At 46.6% G+C, this 15,618-nt stretch overlaps 1 protein-coding gene across 1 annotated transcript in view; it reads right to left on the bottom strand.

Moving 5' to 3' along the window:
* Window positions 1–4,788: 4,788 nt before the first annotated feature.
* LOC136014611 (uncharacterized) overlaps window positions 4,789–15,618 on the bottom strand; it is a 32,773-nt gene continuing 21,943 nt past the window's right edge. Inside the window, exons 17-23 of the mRNA XM_065679452.1 lie at window positions 13,950–14,091; window positions 13,027–13,132; window positions 11,410–11,645; window positions 10,453–10,611; window positions 9,561–9,678; window positions 6,415–9,263; window positions 4,789–5,156 (exon numbers count right to left, since the gene is read on the bottom strand). Of these exons, the coding sequence (XP_065535524.1) occupies window positions 9,249–9,263; window positions 9,561–9,678; window positions 10,453–10,611; window positions 11,410–11,645; window positions 13,027–13,132; window positions 13,950–14,091 (776 nt within the window). The 3' untranslated portion in view covers window positions 4,789–5,156; window positions 6,415–9,248. The remainder of the gene's footprint in view (window positions 5,157–6,414; window positions 9,264–9,560; window positions 9,679–10,452; window positions 10,612–11,409; window positions 11,646–13,026; window positions 13,133–13,949; window positions 14,092–15,618) is intronic.

The raw sequence follows: 15,618 nt of genomic DNA, 5'->3' as shown, positions 1-15,618 counted from the left end.
AAAAATAGCCAAGCTACTGTTTACACTAGATGCCAGAAATGAAGCATGGGGGAATTCTGAGGGCACAGCACAGCAGCGAGAGAACTGAGGAGGAACGGCATTGCCCCTGCCCACTGCAAGGTGGTGGCAGCACAGTGGGAACAGCTCATTTAGCAGACAGCTCTTTCTCTTCAGTCTGGTAGCTGTGTGCTGAGCCTTTTTTCTGAAGCGGAGTTTGCTCATGAAAGGAGGCAAACAATGAGTGTATTGAAATGCCATAAATCCTGTGTTGGCAGAGCTGAAAAGCAATTTGAGCATCCATACAAACTTAGGCCTTGTGACTGCACCTAGAGACAGGCAAGTAATCATACAACATACCTAGAAGAGACCATGTGAGTGCAAAAAAGGGGGAGAATTTAGGGGCAGGGAGAAAACCTACATGTGGAACCAGTGCTGGGTAGAGTTGACTGCTAAGCAGTCACTGAGCAAGCCACTCCTCACGGCCTGCAAAGGTGAGCTTCCCAAAGGAAACAGCTTTGTGCTCTGCCCTGTGATGTCAAGTGCTGCTATGCATCAGTGTGGGTATTTCTTAATGTCAAATTTGACAATTTTTGAGCACTTACTGAAAGACAGTAGAGGTTTGCATTGTTTGCACCTAGGAGTAGTAATATAAGTGCCCAAACTAAGAAGTGTCCTTGAAACCTGGATCAAAGGGCAAGCTTAATATGGTGACAGGCTCTGCTGGAGGCTCAGGCAGGGTCGTTTTTCTCTCTACACTTGTCAAAGATCTTTGGGTCTGTAGAGAAAACATTGACCATAAAGCTGCAATAAACCCTAGGATTGATGGATGCTGGCTGCTAATGTTTTTTGTTTGGGGTATTTTTGTTTAAAACCATTGGAGCCACAGAAAACCATGAGATGACAGTTTAGGTCTTATCTCGTTCTCATCAGTACTAATAGCAAACCTGAAATTGATTTTAAATGTCAAGGAAAAACCTTCAGCAGACTAAGAGATGGAATAAAGCTTCTTTACGTAGCCTGTTGTCTGTGCATTTTTTTAAAGATGCAATAAAAGCTTTCACTGGAAATACAGTCTTCAATAAAAATACACATTCTCTCCAAATGCATACTTTGGTTGTGACCTTTTATTTTCCACAAAACTGGTAAAAAAGTTCAAACCAATTTTCAGCTAAGCAGCAGCTGAGATGTTCGGAAACATTTGACATGCAAACATCTGAAACAAAAAAGGCTCTCATTTTTATGTCAGATGCTTGCCTTGTTAAGTTTCATATATTAAGCCAATATATAAGCCAATATATATATTGGCTTATATGCCTAGTGCTTTTGTAACAAGTTTTAAGTTCTAGCAGTTTCTCAGGGGAAGTTCTCAGGCAGTTTTTTTTCCTAAAGCAAAGGAATGGCCCACTGGGATCTCACTGGTCCCACTGGTCCCCAAAGGAGCCCTAAGGAGAGCCCCAGAGGAGCTGTGGAAGGCAGGCAGCACATAGAAGACTTGCCACACTCCTGCAGTCCTGACTGGCACAGTATTCAGCAACAGAGCTTTGCCTGGGATAGACTGAAAGATGCCACCAGTTCAGCCAGCAGCGGAGTGCACAGAGAGGCTGGCTGCAGAGCCCTGAAGCCTGTTGCACTGGGCATTTAAGGCAACATTTTAGGACTGGCACGCCAGCTGGCAGGAAATGGAGATTTGCTGTTTCTGCCCATCTGCTTATTCAGCCTATTCACCGATAAATTAGGCTTGGTTCTTCTCCTGGGAGGTGCTTTTTGAAGCCACGGGAACTAGAAGTACACTTAAAAACCAGACCAAACAGTTGATGAAAGCTGAGATTCTGCACACACTAGCAAAGCTTCACGCACCAGAGAAACACACTGCACGTTAATTTGGACACACAGACCATGCTTACTTTGCTCCCTTTTCTACAAATGTCTTTTCACAAGGACTGGATTGGCATCCTTTATGGTACCTGAGTGCACTTAAGTTCAGCCTATTTCCAAAAGTGCTATCACTGTTTTACTTAAAAATTCTCTCCTTTTCTCTCTCATTCCAGTACTTTAAGAACATTACAACAGCCTTCCCCACAGAGAAGACAACTGATGCGGCACAAGGCAAAGAACCAGCAGGCACGTTCAAAGGAGCACACGCTGAGGCTTGACTGATGGATTACAAAGGCCTGGGGACAGGTCCAGGCAGTGCAGACAGAGGTGGAGTACTACAGCATTTTTGTATTAGCTGCATTTTCCCCACCATTTTGCAGAGCAATCAGCAGCTCGGAGCTGAAAGATTGAAAGAAAAGCCTGCCTTGATGGTTATTCTGTCTCTTCCAATCCCCCCCCCCCCCCAAATATATTCTCCCTTCTGAAGGTTATTTTGTGTGTTTCAGTGACAGGCCCATCAACAGAACCAATCTGACATTAGTTACCTTTCCAAAACAATCTGGATTACAGCACTATTATCAGCACATCCATTTTTAAATGCTGGACTACAACTAGTCCCAGGGAACACTGCTGTTTGGAAGGGCAGTTCTGAACAACATGAAGAACTGAGAGCAACCCACATCTGGTGAACAGCTCTGGAGAAGGATTTTACTTGCAGTGCTGCCCAATATACTACTCCTCATCAGCTCTCTTTGTCAGGACCAAGGGGGAAACGAAACTTTCAGGTTGAAATCATACAATCATAGAATCATAGAATAGTTAGGGTTCGAAAGGATTTTAAGATCATCTAGTTCCAACCCCCTGCCAGGGACAGCGACACCTCACACTAAACCCTGCCACCCAAGGCTTTGTCCAACCTGGCCTTGAACACGACCAGGGATGGAGCATTCACAAGCTCCCTGGGCAACCCATTCCAGTGTCTCACCACCCTAACAGGAAAGAATTTCCTCCTTATATCCAATCTAAACTTCCCCTGTGTAAGTTTTAACCTGTTACCCCTTGTCCTGTCACTACAGTCCCTAATGAATCCCCAGTATCCCTATAGACCCCCTTCAGATACTGGAAGGCTGCTATGAGGTCTCCGCACAGCCTTCTCTTCTCCAGGCTGAACAGCCCCAACTTTCTCAGCCTATCTGTATACGGGAGGTGCTCCAGTCCCCTGATCATCCTCATGGCCCTTCTCTGGACTTGTTCCAACAGTTCCATGTCCCTTTTTTGTTGAGGACACCAGTACTGAACACAGTAATCAAAGTGAGGTCTCACGAGGGCAGAGTAGAGGGGCAGGATCACCTCCTTCGACCTGCTGGTCACGCTCCTTTTGATGCAGCCCAGAATACGGTTGGCTTTTTGATTTGTGAGCACACACTGAAGCCGGCTCATGTTCATTTTCTCATTGGCCAACACCACCAAGTCCTTCTCTGCAGGGCTGCTGTAGCTGTTCCTGGGTGTAGGATCTTGCTCTTGGCATGGTTAAGTTTCATAAGGTTGGCATCAGCTCACCTCACAAGCGTGTTGAGGTCCCTCTCGATGACATCCCTTCCCTCCAGCGTATCAGCCGAACCACACAGCTTGGTGTCATCTGCAAACTTGCTGAGGGTGCACTCAATCCCACTGTCCATGTCACTGACAAAGATGTTAAACAAGACCGGTCCCAACACCGATCCCTGAGGGACACCACTCATTACTGGTCTCCAGCTGGACATTGAGCCATTGACCACAACTCCTTGCATGTGGCCATCCAGCCAGTTCTTTATCCGAGTGGTCCATCTAACAAACTGATGTCTCTCCCCCAGTTTAGAGACAAGGATGTCGTGTGGGACAGTGTGGAACACTTTGCACAGGCCCAGGTAGATGACATCAACTGCTCTACCCCTGTCCATCAGTTCCGTAGCCCAATCATAGGAGGCCACCAAATTGGTCAGGCAGGATTTCCCCTTAGTGAAGCCATGCTGGCTGTCACCAAGCACCTTGTTGTTTTTCCTGTGCCTTAGCATGCCTTCCAGGAGAATCTGCCCCAAGATTTTGCCAGGCACAGAGGTGAGACTGACTGGTCTGTAGCTCCCTGGGTCATCTATTTTCCCCTTTTTCAAAATGGGGGTTATATTTCCCTTTTTCCAGTCATGGGGAACGTCACCTGACTGCCGTGAGTTTTCAAATACGATGGCCAGTGGCTTAGCAACTTCATTTGCCAGCCCCTTCAGGACCCATGGATGGACTTCATCAGCTCCCATGGGTTTGTGAACATTCAGGTTCTTAAGATGGTCTCGAACCAGATCCTCTCCCACAGTGGGCCTAGGGTCATCATTCTCACAGTCCCTGCGTCTCCCTTCCAGGACTTTGGTGGCGTGCTCAGAGCCTTTGCCAGTGAAGACCGAGGCAAAGATGTCTGTATTTAAGATGGATGAATTCAGTGGACTTGAATTTAAAAACAAAAAAACCTGATGCAACTGGGGACTGTGCTCTGAGTACCTAAAGGAGATTAAATGAATATAGTGAAGTCAGTTTAAAAACAAACAATTCCAAATGAAAAGTCAGCAGTTCTTAGAATACTAAAATTCTTCAGCCTCTCCCCAATAAAAACACCCAGAAAACTTCAAAATTTCTCTTCAGTTTCCCTTTCCTTATCATTCTCTTCACTCTCTCCCTTTTTTGTGCATCAAGCCTGCTCAAAATTCATTTTTTCTTCTGACAAAGCACTAGTTCCAAGTTGAATCGATATCAACTTTCAAACTCCAAGCTCCCAGAAGAGCAAAATATTCAGAGACCACTTCTGAGCTAAGAGCAACCTGAAATCAGATACGGATCTCCTGAAACACAATCAGACCAAAAGGAGACCACCCACGAAGAGCAGTGACGACCATGGTTCTGACCCATGATGTGGAGACAAGGGTGGCATTACCCAGAACCCAGGAGGAAGATGTTAATCCATCAGCCCACCAGCATGTGTGGTTTCCTACTAGCAACAGTTTTGGAAGCACCAAGAAGGACACGGATTCCACCTAGTGCTGTTCTGCTCCGGCTTTAGTCATACAGAAATCAAATGCTAATAGTCCACATTTTTCCAGGTTCAGCACATCGTGCAGCAGGCTGGCTTATGATCACTCCAGTGGGTGCCTTTGGAAGATCCAGGGATGTGCAGCAGAGCAGACGGCTGCAGCTCTTCTGTGCGCAGTTTCTAGCAGTGATCAGCATGGCATTAATCCACATTAGAAAAAAGTCATCTAGAAGAAGCAAAGATCGGCAAAGCAAATTAGAATTTATGGCACTGGGGGCAGAGGTGAGGGCTGACAACTCCTGGAAGCACCAACTAAGCTCCAAAATTGTAATCAGGTTCCTTTACAAAGCAGCAGCAAGCACAGGTTTCAATGCCTTACAAGGGGGAGTGTTCAGTGGAATTACCTTAGACTGTGATTTATTTAAAGATAGAGGGAAAACCCTTTCTTGTAAACATGAAAATATTTCACTGGAAATGAGCAGACTAAAAAGGAACTGTCGCTTGGAAACTCCTTTTACTTAAAGGTATAGTCGTACCAGAGTTCGTATTTTTCTAGGACAGCCTTCCCTTCACCCTATTAGTTTCCTTCACTAGATGCACCTCTTTTCCAAATCTTTAATTGTATCTACAAACTCTGTTTCAGCTGTGCACCTTGCTTTGAGGAGCCCAAACACATAGCAAGGCTTCCAAGCCTGTGGCTCTCTGGGAGGACACAAGCTCCTTCCTAATTATAGGAACTTCCAACTTCAGGCAGCTAACTGAGCCATCAGTTCCTGTACCAGGCAGACTGTGTGATATTGTTTCTGTCTGACTCACTTGTACACCACCTCTTCAGGAAGTGTCACAAGTGGTCTCACCTGGTTCAGACTGGGAAGATTTTTAATACTTTCCTTGATGTGGACATGAAAAAGATTTTGTTCATGCAGCTTCCCACAGCAACAGCTGCCATGGCCCTCCACTGGGCCAACAGCTGAATATAAAGAATGAGTTTACCATCTGTGAGAGGGCAGGACAAATGCACTAGCCCGCTCCTTCTGAAGCATGCCCCCAGGTACCAAAACGCTGTTGACTGTTTTATTTCAGGGACTTTGGGAGGTCACCAAAATGACCAACAGACAACTGCTCTCCAGTGATGATGGATGCAGAGTCTTTCCATTCACAGATGCAGACATTAAGGGGGTGCTAATCTTTGGTGTGCAGTAACCATTAAGGGAAGAACATAGAGACAGTGCCCTAATCTCCAAGCCCCCTTGGAGCTTAAAGGAAATACTCTTTTCTCAACAACAAAATGCACCATTAATTCCTTAAGATATTGCTAAATAACTTTGAGTGCTCATTACTGAGCCAAGGTATTTGGAATAACCTAGTTAACCCCATCTCCATGATTAGAAGAGCTTGGATAGGCTCCAGGTCTGACCGTGACTTCAATTCCCCTCCCAGATAACATGAGATTCACTCACACAAATCTTATTTATCTCTCATACCTTCTTGCTGAGCAGTTCTGTATCTCGCTGCCAAAACAGAAACTGAGCTGAAGGTGCTTGGACAAAATTTCCCGGCGCAGAGGCCCAGGCTCTCTTCTAAGCAGGATTCTCTTCATGGTCTCGATTGTGCAAGGGGTTGGTATCAGGTGGATTGGGAGAAAATGTCCAAAAAGAGACTGGTTTAGGGAGCACCTTATCACCAAGCAGCTCCCTGGCATGCAAAACACGCTAATACAGTACCAAGCCCTCGTCTGATCCCAAGACAGCATAAACTACAAGCTGGCTATCAAGCTATATGCCATCTCCATAATTCTCATGTGCAGTTTTCATATGTCTGTGTGCCGACATTGCCACTCATCAGGAATTTTCTAGGAACTATCTGTGCATTCTAAATCTTTCCTTCTTTGCTCCCCCTCCACATCTCTCTCCTCCTCTGTCTCCTGTCTCCAACAGCATGTTTTGTTACCTGCTTCTTGAGGTCACTGAGGCAGTTATTTTGGGACAAAGATGTCATTAGCAAGACTAATTTAAAGGGTAAACCTAAAGGAGTGTTGGAGTTTGGGGCTTTGGATTTCTGGTGTGTTCTTTTTAAACCAATGAAATCACTTCCCATAGCATGTAGGAAGGCCAATAGCAAAACATCCACGCTCCAAGTCCTCACACAGCAGAACCTTTAACAGGCAGAAGGGCACATTCCACACTGACAGCTCTTACTCCCCTACCAAACTTCTGAGAATCAGATGAAAAACTGAAATATTTAGTGAGAGGCAACAAGAATCTCTTGCACCAAGCCCTGGTCTAGTATAAAGTCCCTTTGCAAGCAGAACTATAAAAGAGGCAAGAATGGGAGCCATAGCGTCTTACGCCACGATACATTTGGCAGCAATAGGATTATGCCGTCCACAACGACACAGCTCACAGGTTGCTCTTCCCGGCTAACGGAAGGAATTTTTATGGAGCTGTTCTGACACCCTCTGGACAACTGTGGTTTTGCTTCTCATCACATTCTAATGTGTTTACTTCTATAACCTGGAAATAAGGCGCCACCACATCAAAAATTAGCACAAATGAAATGGCTTGTCCCAAGTGACTGTCTCTTCCTCTCTCTCCATTTTTGTGGAAAACCCTCCAGAGAAGTTGTGTTCAGCCTAACGCAGAAGTGGATATTTTTTATCACACAAGATTTGTGGGACAAGGAAACAATCTCTGGCACAGCTCGTTTCTGCATGGCCTTGAACGCTGCATTCAACACTTCTTTGGGTAACCTGTTCCAGTGCCTCAGTATCCTCACAGTGAAGAACCTCTTCCTTACCTGAACTTCCCCTGTTTAAGTTTTAACCCATTACCTTTTGTCCTGTCACTACAGTCCCTAATGAATGGTCCATCCCCAGCATTCCTATAGCCCCCCTTCAGGTACTGGAAGGCTGCTATGAGGTCTCCACGCAGCCTTCTCTTCTCCAGGCTGAAGAGCCCAAATTCTCTCAGCCTGTCTCCATATGGGAGATGCTCCAGCCCCCTTATCGCCTTCTTGGCCTCCTCCAGACTTGCTCCAACAGCTCCGTGACATTCTTATGTTGAACACACTGGAACTGCACACGGTACTCCAAGTGAGGTCTCACTAGAGCAGAGCAGACGGGCAGGATCACATCCTTCGACCTCCTGGTCACGCTCCTTTTGATGCAGCCCAAGACACAGTTGGCTTTCTGGTCTGTGAGCACACACTGAAGCTGGCTCATGTTCAGTTTCTCGTTGACCGACACCCCCAAGTCCTTCTCTGAAGGGCTGCTCTGAATCACTTCTCCACTCTAACTGTAGCTGTGCCTGGGATTGCCCGACGCAGGTGTAGGATCTTGTACTTTCCTTTGCTGAACTTCATGAGGTTTGATTTGGCCTACCTCTCAAGTGTGTCAAGGTCCCTCAGGATGACCTCTCTTCCCTCCAGCGTATCAACTGAACCGCACAGTTACCAGCAAACTTGCTGAGGGTGCACTCTATCCCACTATGCACGGCACGGACGAAGATGTTGAAGAGGATCGGTCCCAACAGCGACCCCAAGGGACACCGCGTGTTTCTAGTCTCCAGCTGGACATTGAGCCGTTGATGGCAACCCTCTGCACGGTCTTCCACTTTCCCCTTCTTGACAATGGGGATTATGTTTGCCTTTTCCCAGTCATCAGGAACTTAACATGACTGCCGTGGTTTTTCAAATACAATGGTTAATGGCTTGGTAACTCCATTTGCCAGCTCCTCAGGACCCGCAGGTGGATTTCAGTTCATTCTCCAGTTGCTGCATGTCTCTTCCCTGACTTGATTAGCGTGGTCGGGTCAAACAAAGGGAGGTGCTTCTCAAACAGAACTTAATTAAATCATGAAACTCGTTGTGACAAGATGCCGTGGCGGACAAAAGCGGACATAAATCCAAAAGGCAAAGAGATGGTTGCAGAGTGGATGGGTCAGCTTGTGGCCATGAAACGAGACAGCCTTTCTGAAGTCCATGGCACACAATTGAAATGACTTGTCCCAGGTGAGTGTCTCTTCCTCTCTCTCCAGTTTTGTGGAAAACCCTCCAGAGAAGTTTCTTCAGCCTAATGCAGAAGTGGGCATTTTTCATCACACCACATTTGTGGGGCAAGGAAACAATCTCTGGCACTGCTGGTCTCCACCCAAAAGATGTTACCAAGGCAGAGGCATGTAAAGCTTGTGATGTCCTTTGTCAGATGCAACAGACGTGCTCAGTACCCTGCATCCCAAAGAAGGTTGTTCTGGGGCATCTTCTGGCTGCTGTTCATAGACTCCCTGGGGACCACGGCAGAGGCACTTCACATTTATGGTCTTCAATGCTCTACATTCTATATAAAAAAATAAACAAACAAACATTAGGGTATACAAAATAAGCTCTGAAATTACTTGCTTGAAACAGGTGAGAGCCAGGATCACTGCTACTAAGAAAGGCTAAGGAAAACATTTTACAACTTAGAGAGGGAGGTAGGCCAGAGATCCAGGGATGTCTACTATTTGGTTTCAACAACCCAAGGCAGGTTATAGGTGCCACGACAATGGGCAGCAGTATGTCATCTTGAATTAATTACGGGAGTAATGGGAACTAGCAGGTAACAAGTCATTTCTCCTTTCTGCCAAACACTTGCCTTCTGCCTTATTTTTGCCATAACATCTTCCAAGTCACGTGAGGGAAGAGACCATTTCAGATACTTCTCAAAGTTTTGATGACTCATCAATATATTCAGCATCTTCTGTCCATAAAACCTAACACAGGATGGAGAGAATGGAATACAGACTATTACTGTCTTTGCTCTCCTTTGTGAATAAACGAAGGAAAAGTGCTAGGAGAACCACTTGATATTTTCAGCTAGGACAGATCACCTCACTCATGACTCCTATCCATTAGTGCGTACTACACGTATGCACACAGGCAGCTGGTTGCTCATGTGTCGTTGGCATCTATTCGTAGGAATTAACATACTGGACAAAGCACGGGTTTGGTGACATTTTGATTTGGTTTTGCTGCTAGGAAAATACAAGAATCTCCAGGAGGAAATGGGGGGGTTGTTCAGCCACAGACAGCAACATTCTACAATGACTGCAAAGGAAGATTTGTGACTATCACAGGCAACTAAATTTGCAAAAGAGGTTTACAAACACTGAATACCCTGCCTACAGACAGCTGGGATTTTTCTAGGACAGCCTTAACTTTATCAGAAATAAATGTTTGGGATGCTTCACTGATGAACAGTGGCCAACGCTTCAGCTTTGCATTGCATACATAAAACCAAACAAAATTGTTTGACCCACTAATCTGAGCTCAGCTGATTGCAATAAAGAATCACTCAAGTCACAGGAATTCCTCAGTGGTCCTTCTTGCAGGACAACCTCATCTTACCCAGTACACTCATTTATCCAGACAACATTACCCACACTGCGAAGCAACTTAGCATTTGCTTTACCTTCCACTATGTTGTGATTTTATCATTTAGGATCACAGAGTTTTCATGTTTAAGAAGGTAAAATGAAGATCATCACCTTGTGTCCGGATGACAATCCTGAGTAAGCTTCACCACCGCACGAACAAGCACCACAGTACGGTAACGCTTGCCAGACAGGAGCTTCTGGGCTCCAATTTGCTCCATCGTGGTCAGTAGGTGTTCAGCCGCACACCTCCGCACCAGGACATTGCAGTGCCTGGAAACAAGAGAAGAAACACTAGGGCAGAGGGAAAAGGAGGGCCAAAAGCACAGGTCTCAACCATAGCGTGCTCTCTGTCATTGCTGGGAGAAGGAGGCATGTGTTCCCGCTGCAGTGTTGGACACCTGAGGAAGATTCTGACCTCAGATAAACACAATGTTGGCACTGTACAGAGGCACTACCTGCAAGGAAGAGGAGGAATTCAATCTCCCTGGCCTAGCTGATACTCAATTTCTATAGACAAACTAACTCTGAGAAAGAGGGAAATAGAAGACAATTCATGCTGGCTCATCAGAGGGCTCCCACTGCACATACAAAGCTGCAGCACGACTGAGGCTGATTCCACCCGTTTATCTCCAAATCTTCAGACCTTTGGAAAGAAACAAATGAGGGCGAAATTCCTGTTGAGCATGGAGCTGCAGAATATGCAGCAATGCAACCAGGTTGCTTCTTGAGACTTGGCAAGAGGTACCTCGCATGCTTCGCCCTTTTCAGAAGCCAAGGAAAACGCAGCAGTTGTTTTAGCCAGGCTGTCCTTTCTAGAGCGTGCCTATTCAAAACTCTCAAGAACAGCACTGGTATTCTAAGGCTGCCTAACTTGCTGCAACAAATAGGCTGTAGAAGGACAGAAGCAGATGACAAGGAAGGGAGCAAGCCTTGTCAGAAAGTCTAGTCACCCAGTCATCAGCAGATGCAAGAGAAAGGACCTTTGCCTCCCATCATCACTCTTCTGCCTCCCATCCCTTCCCCCTACCCACACAATTTAAGCTGAAGCAGATCACTAAAACGACATACTGGATTCCACTAGCCATGAGAGCAGTCATTGCTCGTGCAGGAGTCACGCTCCCCACCATGATCCCCAGGCACCGATTGGCTGCTTTCTGAATTGACATGCTGCAGTTCCTCAACCTCTGGAGCAATTCCTGAGCAATCACATCCACAAGAGGGTCCATGTGCTTCTTCATGGTCTTGAAGAGCTCTCCAAGAGCACTGATAGCAGGGAGGCACACCTGCCGGAGGAGGTTCTTCACCTGTGGAAGTCGGGATGAAACATGCAAGAATCACCTTGTAAAGAAAATCAGTTCCCATAGACAAGCATCTCAGGACACAAGAAGACTTCTCACTGTGTCCAGGTGCAACATAAAACCACAAGCACAGAAACACACTCTGATAACAACTTCTTCAGTGGCCTCAGGCCTACTTCTACAGTACAACGTTAATGAGACTGCAGGCCTGAAACATATTGTTTCACCTAAGACAAAGTGTGCTCCTTAGCTCAGACCATACCCTGCTTTGATTTTAGGCCCTATTGTTGAAAACGAAACAAAACAATCAATTCATGCAAGGGCTGCTTTTAAGCCATAAAGGCAAAATCATAACGATAAGGCAGAGGAACGATACTACTTTCCTCCGGTCCAAAACATGCAGCACTGGCAGTTTGAGCACTCAACAATGAAACAGGAAGCACAAGCTCTCAAGTCTACAGACTAATTCGCAGCAGTATCTAGTCTATCTGCAGCTCTGTCACCTCAGGAGAACCCACGCTGCTGGACTCAAGGCGCTCAAGGATCTCAGAGATCACATGCAACTACAGCTGCCGCCGGTGGGGTTTTTCAGTATTCAGTGCTGCGCTGGAGTGATCCCTGCTGCCAAAAGCCTCTCCCCCACAAAGGTAAGGAAGAAGCATGTCACGGTCATGTGCTTCACTTGAAAGATACTTTGAAGCACGGACCAGCGGTTCTTTCTGCCAGACATGGTAGTGTCTGTTAATAAAACTGAACAGCAGAAGTGCTAGAAGTGAAAGCACATCTGGGACTGCAGGGAAGTGGAGGCTGAAAGATGTCTGTGCACATGAGTTTATGGAACAAGAGAGGAGGTGATTTCCTCAGAAAGAGAAAAGAGAGAGAAAAATCAGAACATGCTGCTTCTCCTAACCCTGATCTTGGAGTAGAAGAATCTCAGCCCTGTACCTCTGAAAACAAAAGTCTGAAGAGTCAAAACAAAAGGTGCATTTAAACCTCCAAGATCATGATGCACACCAGTCTTCCAGGATGCTGAGGAAGAGGATGAAGTGGGAGGAAGCTGGGAAGCAAAAGCTGCAGTGTTTAATTACAGCTTGGGCAGACACTTGGGCCCTGACAAACCACTTGATTAGTGTCTCAGTTATTAAGCATTGCCTCAGAAGAACACCAGCCTCAAAGAGGAGAAAGACACATGTTCTTCCAACCAGTAAATACAGCTGTATGGACAGACAGGTCTCAGGGACAGATGATATAGCTGTGGGAAAAATGAGGCCTTAAAACTCGGGGTGAAGGCAGACACTGAGCACACACGCAAACGGACAAGCTCAAATGTACTCTATGCCCCATTGGATGACGCACGTTAGACATTAGGTAGACACAGTGTTCTTACCTCTTTGGTGACTGCCAAGGAAACATCATGAAGTCTGCTAAGAAGGACTTCGGAGTGGCAGATAGCCAAGCGTCTGACACTGAAGAGTCCCTTCCTCTTTTCCTTCCTGAAAGGCAATTTCACCAAAAAGACTGATTTTTCGCACCACCAAAGAACTAGGCAGCACCCTCTGCAATTACCAGGGTGTCAGGTCAAAGGGAGGTGCTTCCCATACAGCACTTAATCATGGAACTCGTTGTGACAAAATGCTGTGGCAGACAAAAACGGACATAAATCCAAAATGCAAAGAGATGGTTGCAGAGTGGATGTGGTAGTTTGTTTCCATGAAACAAGAGAGCCTTTCTGAAATCCATGGCACACAAGGTCCCTGTGTTGCTGCCTCCTACAAGCTGGGAGACTGCTGTGTTTCTCTTTCCTGCACCCTCCCTGTATCCTGTCCCTGCAATACAGTGCTGTCTGGTTGGTACCATGACCTACTGGGCCTCACATGCAGGAGTTGTGCTGCTGCTGCTGCTACTGCCAGCATTGGCAACACAGGTAAGTCCTTACTCAGTCCCACTTGGGCCAGTGACCTGAGGTCACCACGTCTATGAACTCATGACCACTTCCACTCGGCTTCCGACTTCAGCTAGCAAATCATATTGTTCCACAGCTTCCTCTCTTCCCTGAACATTTCGCATGCAGCTACATGGAGCAGAAGGCAAAACTAGGTAACAGCATGGATGGGCTGCAGCTGTAGCACTGCTGTGGACTAAGGCAAAAAAAAGGCTGCTCTCCCATCTTTATACCGTGACTGCTCTGGAGTGGTTTCACTACTTCCCTGTGATCATTTGGGCACTCAGGCCTCAAAGGCTCAAATAAAAACCATTTCTACCTTTCTTTCTCACTGAGAAGAAGGAAGCCTGAACATGGGGCTTTCTTACCAGTCATCACTGCTGAGCCATGTGAGTGTGTCGAGCAGACCCTGCTGTGCGTCAGGGAAGGGTCTGGCTTCCTGGTCACCTCCATGCTCCGACTTCTCTCCACACTCTACAGAGTCCAGAGCAGTGGCTGGCAGTGGGGCTGCTGTAACAAAGAGAGAGAGGGTCTGACACCAGCGCTGCATACCCCGGGCCAAGGCACTCCACCACCAAGCACTCTGCAACCCCAGCTCTCAGCCAAGAAAATCACTGGGCTGCAGACTGGCATTGGCCCAGAGACTTCCCTGTCTCTGGCTCGTTGCTTGCCCCAGCAACGAGCCCTCCAAGTACCCACAGCTGGGCACCCGCTCCTCATGTAAACCTGAACACGGCACACACAGAGCCAGCTCCCCCGTCCATACAGGTGCCACAGCCAGCTCACAGATTCAGAGCACCACAGAGCTCGTGGTCACTGGGAGGCAGTGGTCCCCAGCAGGGCTTGCTATCCCAGAAGTTAGCTCCCAAGATGCACATACATTTTAGTGTACTCGTGGGAAAGCAGCATTTTATGGGTATTGCTATTTTCCAAGCATTATGAATACTGAATCTCTTTCAGAGGTACCTGCTGGCTGTATTTCAAAGATGCTGAGATGACATTTATCCGTCATCAAATGTACCTGTTTGCAAACTGTGCAATGCCTAAGCTTTCTCTTGTGGAAAAATGCAATTTTTGGTCTATACAGTTCTGACAAAAAAAGCCTTCCAAATGTGAACTGAGAATACGAATATGTAAATATAGATGCAAATTGTTAGCCAACACACTCTCTTGAAGATAAAAAGATGGAAGCATGGACAGCCATCCTGGGAAGAATACAGGGATATTGTCCGGGAACCTCGGGATCATGTTAGGAAAGCTACGGCCCAGTTAGAATTAAAATTGGCTAGGGATATGAAAGGTAACAGGAAGGGATTCTATAGGTACGTAGTGAATGAAAGACAGAATAGGGACAATGTGGGCCCTCCCCAGAAGCTATCAGGAGAACTGGATACCCTGGATTTGGAGAAGGCTGAGGTTCTCAATGACTTCTTTGCCTCAGTCTTCACTGGCAAATGCTCCAACCACACCGCCAAAGACTTGCAAGGCAGATGCAGGGACTGTGAGAATCAAGACCTTAGGCCCACAGTAGGACAGGACATGGTTCAAGACCATCTTAAGAACCTGAACTTGCACAAGCCCATGGGAGCTGATGAAGTCCATCTGTGGGTCCTGAAGGAGCTGTAAGCCACTGTCCATCCTATTTGAAAACTCACGACAGTCAGGTGAAGTTCCCAATGACTGGAAAAAGGGAAATATAACCCCCATTTTGAAGAAGGAGGAAATGGATGACCCAGGGAACTACAGACCAGTCAGCCTCACCACTGTGCCTGGCAAAATCTTGGGGCAGATTCTCCTGGAAGGCATGCTAAGGCACAGGAAAAACAACAAGGTGCTTGGTGACAGCCAGCATGGCTTCACTGAGGGGAAATCCTGCCTGACCAATTTGGTGGCCTTCTATGATGGGGCTACGGAACTGATGGCCACGGGTAGAGCAGTTGATGTCATCTACCTGGGCCTGTGCAAAGTGTTCCACACTGTCCCACACGACATCCTTGTCTCTAAATTGAAGAGACATCAATTTGTTAGATGGACAAC

The sequence above is a fragment of the Lathamus discolor genome, chromosome 5 (assembly GCF_037157495.1).
Source record: "Lathamus discolor isolate bLatDis1 chromosome 5, bLatDis1.hap1, whole genome shotgun sequence".
Lineage (NCBI taxonomy): Eukaryota > Metazoa > Chordata > Aves > Psittaciformes > Psittacidae > Lathamus > Lathamus discolor.
Note: the sequence above shows the minus strand (reverse complement) of the source record. Positions and strands in the feature narration are given on the sequence as shown.